We start from the raw sequence: 12,534 nt of genomic DNA, 5'->3' as shown, positions 1-12,534 counted from the left end.
CAAAATCGTGTGTGTGTGTGTGAATACCAGAAGCACCAGGAATCAACCCAAAGAACTCTTGGAATTATAAGTGTACTTAACTAAATCCATAATCTGTTAATGTGTGTTAAACCATTGGATGTTGCAGGGTTAGGAACCTGTTATGTTCCTAACACTGAATATTATATTTTTTATAATATTTTGTAGTTATTTTTTCCTTTTATTTTAATCTATTTATTTTTACATTTTATTATTTGTAATTTATATCATTGTCTCAATTTATCGACATACTTTGTATTCCATGTCTGCTATCAGTTCAACTTCAATAACAGTTTCCACATAATGAACAAATGCACGACATCATTCAGGCCCAGCCCTTAATATAATCTCAATCACTGGAGCACTTGGCTAAGCCGAACTGAACCGAAATTGGCATTTTCTATGCGGATCTTGTAGTGCTTAAGTGTTTCAGTGTATGAAGATGTGTACTGATGTTAATTTAATTTTGTTTCTCTCTTTTAATATTAACATTATGAAATTTAACTTATGAAATGTATATCATACTCATAATCTGGATGTTAATCCAAAATTCACAATTTATTTAAAAGTGTTTGTATTTTTTTCTTCAATAGCTTTAATAAAACAATTACATATGACAACTTAAAATTACTAATAATACTTTAAAATCTTAATTAAATTTAATGAATACAAAATAAGATATATTTCAATAACTTACAGCCACAATATCATACAGAGGTAGAAAACTAGTCAGAGTCAAATTTTTAGAGTTGAATGTGCTCAATAGTACATTGTATCACTAGATTAGAACCACAAACTAAATTTTCACAAAATTTACAATGTGAATCTTCAGCATGCTCTGTACTTTTTTCTACTGCTTTACAAGTTACTGTATTTCCCAACAGGTTCAAAGTGCATAAGCCCAATCTACTTATGCTTTTAGCCACAGTAAAATTATTGGTCTGTGTATCTTACTCCCACTTCCAGGCCAGAGTTTTCCAAAACACCACCATGTCAGCCACAGTTAGAAATGAATAACAAAATTGGACCACAAACTTCCTCCTATTATCACGCCCTGAGAAAATTCTAGCCACTCTATTGAACACATAGACCATCTATATGTATAATCATGTGCTACTTCACAGGGAATTGTGTATTCTGCAAATGTTTGTCTGATTATAAAAAAAAAAAATATGCTAGGCAACTGCATCCACTGTAAATACCAAATGATGCACATTGTATCCAAGGGTAAAAATGCAAATTTCCCCACCCTTGAAAAAATACACAAAGAGAATTTTTGTCATGTCACCTATTTTACTTATATAGTATGAACCACAGCTGTAATGCTCAATACATTCATTTTTAAATAATTAAAAATAGATTTTTAAATTATTTGTTACTCTAATGTAAGTTTTTCGATTTTTTTCGTTTTAATTTCTGGAGAGTATCATATGGAAGTGTTCTACGTACTATATTGAGGTAAACTTCTCTTATTATTTTTACAACTATTTTACTTACATATATATATTGTGTATCGGGAATTGTGTATTCTGCATATGTTTGTCTGATTATAAAAAAAAATATGCTAGTCAACACTGTAAATGCCAAATGATACACACTGTATCCAAGGATAAAAATGCAAATTTCCTCACCCTTGAAAAAATACACAAAGAGAATTTTTGTCATGTCATCTATTTTACTTATATATATATATATTTGTATAAACTATATGGTGGTATCTTTTTACATATAAGAGAAAACACAAGGCACAGCTATATTAAGTTTTATGGAAACTCAAACTCATTGAGGTCTAATTAGTTCTGTGTATTGTGGGAATGTAGCAATTTGTAATATCATGTGGACTCCTTGTATATCCATCTCTCTGGTTACACCAGAGAGATGGATATACATGGATATTCTGTGTATTGTGGGAATGTAGCAATTTGTAATATCATGTGGACTCCTTGTATATCCATCTCTCTGGTTACACCAAAAGGCAAGTAAACCCTGTTTGCTAGCACTTCTACAGCAGGCATAATTGTATCCCAGAGTTATTAACAATATGTATGTGTTTAAAGTGGTTTTGGTAAAATATTACTATAAAACAACAGATTAAAAATTCCAAGAAAATTATTATACATGAGATATAGCCTTCAGGTTGAGTAATGCAATTAAAAAATTCTTTAGTATTTAACATTAATATGCTCACTGCTTTTATAGATATAAGCCTAAAATGGCATTAGGAGTGATGTGAGCAATGCATATCTCAGTTTTTTCAAAATGCACCAAGGCACTCCCATAATGCATACGAGCAGTCAACCAATGGGTGCTGGCAGTGCTTTTTTTGGGACGGTACACAACAGTATGGCGTACTGGCACCTTTATTAGCAGTGGCTTGTGACATTTGGATGCAGTACACTTCAAAATTTGTAATATTCTGTAAATTTTTTTCACATTTACCTACTATTCAAATAAGCTTAAAGTTATTTAACTAAATTTGCACTTTTCACTGTCTATTGTTAAGATATTTCTATATAAAACTTTATAACCATTTTTAGAATTCTATATCACTCGGACCTCTGTTTAACAAACTCCTTTTACAGCAAAGTTTTTTAAATTCCCCTTGAATTTACATTTAAAATAGTTTCCGTTCAGCGAAGAAAATTTTCATATAACAAATGGATTAGGACAGACTTAACTTGGTACGCATTCTTCACATTTCTGGCCTTCCGGCAATTTAGGCAATTAGTGTTGCAGCACAAATTAAGAGCTAACAGGATTATTATTCTACAACTTGGTGCTCGTAAAACCTATCCAACCACCTGGCACACATACGGAGACGTCATGCTGGTCAATAGTGAGCAGATCAAAGGGTATTTATTCCTGATGCTGACAATGGGCTCTGGTCAACCTTCTACCGCAGTAGTGTCCAACTTTTTCTCGTATAAGGGCAATATTCAAAAAAATTCAAAGTTAGATTTATTTCGTGGGCCGCACTGAGTGATTCGAGAAAAATTAGTGTTACATTTTCCATATCTTGTTACACGTAAAAGTAAAATTGAAAATATCCAAAAATTTTATTAAGCACAGTACACAATTACTGAACAAAACATTTAATGAGAAAATTTTTTTAATTAAAATTAACAAAATTTAAAATGCTGTTTTAGTTCGCTTTCCATGTGGGCCATAGGTTGGACACCACAGTGAATCAACTGTAAGTGCCCCGTTCGAGAATTAGGAGAGAGTGGTGTTCTTTTACCCTGACAAATAATCATCTGTTGTTTCGCAGAAGTCGTTTATCCACATTTTTCCTATCTCTATTTACATGGTCACGGTATCTGACCATCGAATGATACTGACATTTCAGACGGTAAAAAAAAAAAAAAAAAAAAACAACAACTAATTCAAAGAGCTGGTTACAAAATTGATGACGAGAGAAGGAAAATGAGGACAAAGAAGGTACTAAACATGAAATGTTGGCATTTTGTGAAAATGAAGTTAGAAAATTGTCAATTAGGTTTCAGTTAAATGAAAGAGATGCAATTCATGGATTTCGGAAATACCTAACTGATAAGACGGTTTCAGAAGAATTGAAGCATTTGATGAACACACTGAGTCAGCCCAACCAGAGCTTCGTTGATGACAAAAACAATTTCTTCACTACTATTTCTTAAAATTGTAGGTCCACTGCTGACAAACTTCGATTCAGCAAAATATGTCAATTCATGGCTGCTTCGGAAACGTCATTCAGCAAACGACACAAACAGTAAGAAAAGAAGTCCTGGGGCTCACATCTGGTGAGTATGGTCTTGGCACACCCAGGGTCATGAGCTGGATATAATCATTCTTCCCTTTCTTGATGATTCCCTTCTACTTTTGACACATGCTGTCCCTCTCTCTCTCAGTGTAATTCAAATTTTTTTTTGGTTGGTGCAGCATAAGACAAAGTGCGTCGGATGAGAACTTAATAAAAATTTGGAATATTCTACAAAAACTTTATAATGAAATTATTTTTACTTATTATTTTTCACTTATTTTACTTATTATTTTTTTTATTTATTTTACTCACATTTTACTTATTTTAAAACATTTTACTTATTTTTTTATATACTTGAATAATAAATGTATGCTTAATAAACTGTGTGTTAATATACTTAATTCGTTGTTCTTATTCCAAAAACATTACTATTAAAGTGCAGGAAAAAAATTTTTAGAGTACTTTTCATATCTTTTTAATTTTCAATTTTTCCTGATAGCAAAGAATACCTATATTTTTACAAAACCTATAAAAATGCACCTGCACCTATATTTTTACAAAAACAGCACTGTGTGCCACACAGGTAAAAACACATGAAATTAACAACTACTCAGTACCAACACACTGATCGAACATATTTCAGTAATGCTTTGCTTTTGTTTATAGAACTTGTAGTAGTAGTAGTAACAGAGGCATGTGATGCAAGAAAGCAAGCGCATGAGCTTTTGTAGCATCAGCTAAAAAAAAAATTTTTTTTTTTACACATCCATTCCGTCTAAAATTTTGTCCAGTTCCTCTTTGAATTTATTTAAGCTATCAACTTCCACGACAGTTAGACATTTATTCTAGCAATTAACCACCCACTGGATAAAGGCAAATTTCCACACATCTATTCTACAACTGTATTTCCTCAATTTGAATTTATGCTCCCTCAGGTTCGTAATCTGAGCAAGCGGAAGAATTCCATCAGAATTCAGCACGCTCAACCCATTCAAGTCCTTATACACCTCAATCAGCGCACCTTGCAGATGTCTAGTCTCTAGCCGCTGCAATTTACAGAACTTAAGCCTTTCATGGTAAGAGAACTCCTTCGTTCCCCTCACCAATCTTGTTGCCCTTCTCTGTACTTGCTCAAGCAACTCTACATCTTTCCTAAAATGAGGCCTCCAGACCTGGAAGCAGTACTCAAGGTTATCTAAAATAAACAGAACAATAAACAGGTTCTCTCACATTTGTTGGTAAACTATTCAGATTGATGCTATTTATCTTTCTTTAGTCTCTTACTACAGCCTGCCAAGCATAAAATATTATACGAATATGCCATCAAATGTCATATTCGTATAATATTTTAATTCGTATAAGACAAATAATGTCATGGTTGTTTAACTGATAACACCTGAGCTAAAATGTTATTGTAGTTACGAGCTAATATAACTATACTGGTTTTATCAAAAACAAGTTGATGTAATCAGTGAAGTTATGAAATTTTGCCCAGACAATGAATAAACTTTTGTGTAAAACTGGCCAACAAACAAGATGCCAAATTATAAATAAATCAAAATTAGTAATGTTACCATTAATAAACATTTTCTTTTCTAGTGTAAATAAAATGATCAAAATTCATGAAATATAACTGAAACTGTGCTTGCAGTTGAAATGGTGACCATATCAGTTTGTTATTTGTCATTCTCCTCTACATTCTCTCTCCTTCTAAAAATATTTTGTTTGATGGCAAATAAAACAGTCCTGGTCAAAGGCTGGATATATCAGCAGTCTGAAAAAAGATTGGGAATAAACAGGTGTATTTTGTGACCGATTTTGCAAAACAACACTAAAATAAACAATTAAAAATAAGGAGCAGAGAGATCAGCTTAAGTTACTGCATATGCCAGGACATGTGTTTAGCACTCATTAATTTTAGCATTTCCCAGTAACCTATTAAACTGCACATTTTGTAGCTATCTGTCACTCCTCCAACATGCACTGATTAAACAGAAAGCGAGAGAAAGAGATGGAGAGAGGGGAAGGGTGAGAAATGTTATCCTAAGCCACCATTCTGAATTTCAGGGGATTGGCTCTAAAAGTTTCCATGCAAAAATTATGCACTGAAATACAACACAACATAGATTGGATAATACATGACATGGTCTTGTTGATATTCACAATTTCAAATACTAAGTGCTATTAAATGAATGAAATCGTCTGAGGGAATTTTAATTTTGATGAACTTGTGTAGTTCTACAAAGCATATTCCATGCAATGTGCTTTTTGATATTAACACACTTCAGGTTTTGAAATAGATCAATGCTTGGATAAAGAATCTCTTCTCCTTCAAGTGGAAGATTACAGGGTGAAACAGATGTATGGTTTTTGAAAGTGTCAGCCCTGAATTTCATGTGATAGATCATAATGCTCATTTACATCTTACAAAGGTTAAGAATTTCCTTTGGGGCTCCAGCTCATATATATTATTATATGAATAAAGGTGAATATGCAATATGCTATAAGTTGTGTAAAGAAAAAATGTCACTGGCAATGTCCTCAGGTTACATACATAACTAAAGCTATCAGGAGGGCAAGATCGAATCTATAAAGATCTTATGATTTCAGAATCAAAAATAAATCATCCTACATGTTATGTAATCATGAGAGTAATTTTAGCAAGGGTACTAAGTTTGTAAGAACTTTATTTTGATTTTAATTACAAATAACCTGATTTATTTAACAAAAGTCAATATTTATATTAAGCTATAGAGAACTCAGTCCTCAACTTTGTTAATAATGTTTCTAATTTTGAGGCAGTCAGAATTAATACCCGGCGGTACCGTATCCATTCTTTATCTTCTTCTGTCCACTGCCCACCCAAAGCATTATCTGTTTCTTCATCTACACAATAATCAAAGTAAACTTCTGCATCCTGTAAAACAAATTATATATGTGTATGTTATGTATTCAAAAGGTTGAAACTTTTCTACCCACTTTCACTAACTATTCTTTAACTATTTGTGAAGGGTAACCCCTTCACAAATGAGTTCCTAGAATATGCATGGGTTGATGCCAATGAGTTCTTGGAATGCACATGAGCCTGTGGTAGAGAATTTTCTTAATGCATGTAAGCAGGAGCACACCAGGAGTGTGCAAAAATTTATACGGTGCTCCATTAATTAAAAACATCAGAAAATAATATTCTAAAATTTAACAATTTCTCTCTAAATTAACGCAAAATTATCACTATTAATTTTATAATGCATATCAACACCACATTAGGAAAAGTAAAAATAAACCACACATAAAGAGTTAAATAGCCAGCATCTCTTTTAATTGAGATGTTGCTATTTAAAAAAATTAACTAAGGTAGGTTATTTAAAAAATAACCTACCTTAGTTCCTGATATTCTTATTATTGGCTTCCTGGCACCTCTGTGTGCGTCGCACACATGGATGGCACGCCCCTGCATGTAAGTTTCCAATGGAGGTGGGCTTGTGGAGCGAGTTTCTTTGCATGTATCTCATTAAAATATTAAATTTGTTCTCATTTTTACTTGACTGTCCAATAATATAGTAAAATTATCATCAAAAATCAAATTGGAATCTAAAAAAATAAGGGAAAAATTCATAAATATAAATAAGCACATTTGTTATTTCATTATTTATTTTTTTGATGGTGTAATATTCTCTACATCTATTTACGTATCACCCGCAATTCACTTTCACAAACTTACTAGATCAAAATTTGAGATTTAGTCAAATCTGCCTTTTGTATGTCCAAACCAACTGATATTAAGAGGAAGGAATTTTTATTCAGATTTTTAAATCTGTATTTTTACTGTCATCTAATTATAAACTCTGCACAATTACTTGTACACACATGAAAAATAAAACATGTATACAGGAGAGTTCCTGGGCTAGTTTCCAACAATTGGCACCCTAATAGTCCCCAGGAAAATGATGCAACTGATAACTTAAGCAAAACATGTAATCAATGGTCCCAAACCTCATATATACACTGTTTTTGGTAAACTGGGGAACAGATTGTTGAGTGGTTGAGTTATTGCTTATCAAAATTACACAGAGGGTCACCTTTACCACATGCTGCAAATAAAAAAATTATGCTAAAATACTTATTACTGCAGTCAGGGCTGGTGCTAGCATTTGTGGCACCTGAGGCAAAACCTTGTAATGGCACTTAATTCATATCATATCTTAACACACATACATATGCAATATTGCACCTAGCACTGCCTCACTTGCACACCCCTAGCACCAGTTCTGTCTGCAGTAAATTAAATGCAGTTAATAAATTTCCAGAAAATAATTATAATTCACATTTCCTCTATTTGAAATTAAAATATGTTCCTCAATATTTTTTTCATTTTAACTTTATGTTTTCGTCAAATTCGATGCTCTAGACAACTGTCTGAGTTTCCTATATGGCCAGACTGTCCCAGTATACTGTACATACAAACACACTCAACAGAGGCCACACATGAAAAATGTATATATGTACAAAATCATGAAAGGGTTAAACAGCAACATTTCAAATCAACAGCAAATTCTCCAACATTTAAATATCAAATCCTCCACCAAAGCTATTAATTTAAATTTTTATCATAAATATGTGAATACAAATATCCTAACTCAAAATAAAATTTATGGTATGCATTTACTTCCTGCTTCTACTGGATCTTATTATTAGAACTTTTTTTTTTTTTTTTGCAATGTGGCTAGGTGAGTCCAACATAAGTTTCAGACCTTTCTACGTGTTTAATGTTTGCAAGACCAGTATTAATGTTGTTGTATGAGTGGCATATGTAAGAATAAATCACACTAGGCCACTAAGACAGCAGCACAATGCACATTAAGGAATAATAATAATAATAATATAGGGGTGCGATGGCCCAGTGGTTATGACACTGGACTACCAGCCTGATGGACCAGGTTTCGAGTATCCCCTTGGCGGAAGCGAACACAGCTCCATCACACTGGGAGACCGGTATAATAATAGTAATAAAAATTAATAAATAAATAAATATCGTGAAAGTTTCTCCAAGGGACCTACCTACCCCAAGGTTGGAGTGGTGGCTAAGGCAGATTGTGGCACCATCTGGCATAACTCCCAAGAACTACCACACTAAACATGTCCACCCCCATAGATGCATGATATCACAGAGAAATATTAATCATACTGCATCCAGTGTGGCACAGGATAAAGTCACTTGTATTCAGGCCTTAGGCAGAGAGGTCGGTTCAAAAAATCAGAGACGGTCTCCTGAGGAAGACAGTGGAGCAAGTGGCGCTATCCCCACTATGCCTACCACAGGAGAAGGGCAAGACCATCCTGCCCCTCCAACTGGAAATGCTTCTTGCGCAACAACCCTAAGGGGTAGATGACTCTCATCAACCAGTGCAATACCACCACTTTGCTTATTAAAGGCATGAAGTGGTGGAACCCATGTTTAGTCTCTAGAGCTAAGTTCCGGTCAACCCTTCCCTATCAACCGGTGCAATACCACCACTTTGCTTATTAAAGGCATGAAGTGGTGGAACCCATGTTTAGTCTCTAGAGCTAAGTTCCGGTCAACCCTTCCCTATCTCTTCCATCATGCAGCATGATTGATGACTTTTGAGGTTATAATGAACATCGTGGCGAGATCCAATATTCCTTACATTTCGAGGGCACAGCTCTAAAACGGTGTTCGCAGGACGGCTGCTAGTTAGTACACTGGACCGAACCTATTGGTAACTCTCTAGGAGGCTTCTGGATCAGCTAGTGTATAATCTTACTACCTCTACTCTGCCAGATAGTGACTGGAGGGAGTATGTATGTGTGGAGCACTGTCGAGGCCATATGTCAAGGATCTGGGTATATTCTTACCCAGATCTTGTGTATACCATATCCAAAAATTTCATTACTTCATGCAGCATGTCCCACCCACTTTTTCTTACTATTGAACACATCATGAATTGTCAAACTAATAGAGCAAGCTTATCTGCAAAAAGATCTAAACCTCCCAAGCACTTCCTAATTCATTTCACAAATATACGTGGTCTAAATTCTAATCTCAATGATGCCCATTTCCACTTGCAGCCTGCCAAACCCCATGTACTTTTTTTGACAGAATCTGTTATCGGTTGATTCAACTACTGCTCATCTCAGATGCCCAAATTATTTGCTTTATGATTCCTTGCACCTCAAAGGTGGTACTTGTGCATATGTCTGTTCTGATATTCCCTGTCAGAGACTTGGAAATTTGGAATCTACTCTCCTTGATTTTCTCTGGCTTAAAATCTCTCTACCTCATAGTGTAAAATTCATCCGTTGTCTCTACCATTCTCCCAACTCCACTAATCACTTGGAGCTTTTTGACTTCCTCTCTTTGCAACTTGACTTTCTCCAGTCCAACTTTCCTAACAGTGAGGTAATTTTCCTTGCTGATTTTAATGTTCACAACTCCAGCTGGCTTCCATTTTCTAGTCACACTAACCCAGCTGGTCGAGATGCTGAGGCTTTTGCAATTACTTGACCTTGCACAGATTGTTCATTTACCTACATGAATACCAGACAATCCTAATCATACAGCCAACACGCTTGATCTTTTTCTCACAAACAACCCTTCTAAGTACACGGTCGAAGTGAGAGGTCCTTTAGGCACTTCAGATCACAACTTGGTGATTGTCTCTTCTCCAATGGAACCTTTATCTCGTGGCTATTCCCAACCTCGTGTTGTGTGGCATTACAAGAATGCAAAATGAGATGACATGTGAGATTTCTTTTCTTCTTTTCCTTGGTCGGATTACTCTTTCAAAACTTCTAATGTCAACGTTTGCTCAGATCGTGTCAGTGAAATTATTCTTGCAGGAATGTAATCCTTTATCCCACACTCCACTTTAAAATCTCGTCCTTTATGTAAACTTTGGTTTTCCAATAAATGTGCTAAGGCTGTTCAAGAGAAGAATGTTGCATATCGTAATTGGCTTGTTTCTAATTCTTAGGTTTCATTTTCTGCCTACACCAAAGCTCGCAACAATTGTAAAGCAGTTATTAATCAGTCCAAACTAGAGTTTAAACAGGCCAAGAGTAGAAAACTTGCTTCTTGTCCTAATGGTAGCCGAGCACTCTGGTCCCTTGCCAAAGCTATTGGCCGCAACTTTTACCTATCTCTGCTCCCACCTCTGTCCAAACCAGATGGTTCTGTTGTCACTTCAGCCAAGGATAAAGCTGATCTGCTAGCATCCCATTTTGCGTTCAACTCATATATTAATGATCTTGGTAAAACACCTCCCACCATTCCCAACACGCTCCATCCAATGCCTCCTGTGGTCTTCCGTCAAAAGGATGTCAGAAGGATTTTGACGAATCTTGATGCTAAGAAAGCTCCAGGTCCCGATACTATTTCTCCACTTGTTCTCAAAACCTGTGCTCCTGAACTTACTCCTAATCTTTGCCACTTTTTTCACTTTCTTATTCCAAAGGTGTTTTTCCTTCTGCTTGGAAATTTGCCCATATCCAGCCAGTTCCTAAAAAGGGTGACAAATCCTTCCCATCCAATTATCGTCCCATTGCAATTACTTCTACTCTTTCTAAAGTAATGGAGAAATCAATTAACCGCCAACTCTTAACTATCTAGAAACCTTACGTCTGATCAACAATCGCCAATATGGATTCCATCAGTGTCGATCCACTGGTGATGTTCTGGCTTATGTTACCCATTTATGGACTAATTCAATGGAAAGGTCCGGTGAAACACAAGTAGTTGCTCTTGACATCTCAAAGGCTTTCAATCGTGTTTGGCATAAAGGTCTTCTAAACAAGCTCCCATCTTATGGTTTGCCAACTGTTTTTAGTAATTGGTTATCCAGTTTTCTCTCTTATCACTCACTGAGGGTGATGGTAGATGGCTCTCTATCTTCTAACTTCTCCACTAATGCCGGTGTCCCCCAAGGTTCAGTTCTTTCCCCCACTCTTTTTCTCTTGTATATTAATGAAATGAATACGTACATCATGCAAGCAAACTACGAAATAACTGGAAATCCTATCCATAGTTTTGCCGATGATAGCACATTGCATTTCACTTTCCATTTTGAGAAACCTTGCCCTGTTCAATCAGCTTCAACTTCTCGAAAATCTGCTACCAATTCCTTAAATGCCAATCTTCAGGTAATTCTCCAGTGGGGCAAAGACAACTTAGTTGATTTCAATTCTTCTAAAACTCAGTCTTGTCTTATATCTCGCAAAAAGGATTCGTCTGCTCCTATGCTTATCTTTAGTGACACTCTGATTTCTAGGCAAAATGATATATCTTTTGGGGTTACCCTGACTTCTAATTTCTCTTGGCACAAGCACATTACAAATATTGATTCCTCTGCATCTAAAAAACTTGGTTTTCTCTTTCGCTCTCGGCGTTACTTTTCTTCCAAAGAGCTGCTCACTCTGTATGAATCGTAAATCTGCCCTGCCATGGAACATTGTTCCCACATCTGGGGTGGTGCCCTCAAAACCTCTCTCTCTCAGGCTTCTTGATTCCATTCAGAAGAGGGCAATTAGGTTAATGATTCATCTCTAAGAGAGTCTCTCCACTTGCTGTCTCATAGACGTACTGTTTCTGCTGCATGCCTCTTCTACAGATACTTCCATGGGCACTGTTCTTCTGAATTGGCTTCTATAATCCTGCTCTCTCTTTCAAAACAGTCCAAACACATGCCGCCACCAACCAACATCCATTTACTGTCCAACTTCAAACTCACAGAACCAACTTTTCATCTTCCTTGTTCATTCGTTCA

At 35.4% G+C, this 12,534-nt stretch overlaps 1 protein-coding gene across 2 annotated transcripts in view; it reads right to left on the bottom strand.

The window, feature by feature from the left end:
- Window positions 1–6,421: 6,421 nt before the first annotated feature.
- LOC150083302 (protein BCCIP homolog) overlaps window positions 6,422–12,534 on the bottom strand; it is a 161,201-nt gene continuing 155,088 nt past the window's right edge. The window contains exon 8 of one of the 2 annotated variants that reach the window (XM_090377162.1): window positions 6,422–6,671. In XM_090377162.1, coding sequence (XP_090233288.1) covers window positions 6,498–6,671 — 174 coding nt within the window. In that variant the 3' untranslated portion in view covers window positions 6,422–6,497. Of the gene's footprint in view, window positions 6,672–7,165; window positions 7,346–12,534 lie in introns of those variants that run through there. The other variant, XM_090377163.1, reaches the window with a different exon arrangement.

The sequence above is a fragment of the Mastigoproctus giganteus genome, chromosome 7, assembly GCF_048544385.1.
Source record: "Mastigoproctus giganteus isolate SK-2022 chromosome 7, ASM4854438v1, whole genome shotgun sequence".
Lineage (NCBI taxonomy): Eukaryota > Metazoa > Arthropoda > Arachnida > Uropygi > Thelyphonidae > Mastigoproctus > Mastigoproctus giganteus.
This window is presented reverse-complemented; position numbering and strand designations above follow the sequence as displayed.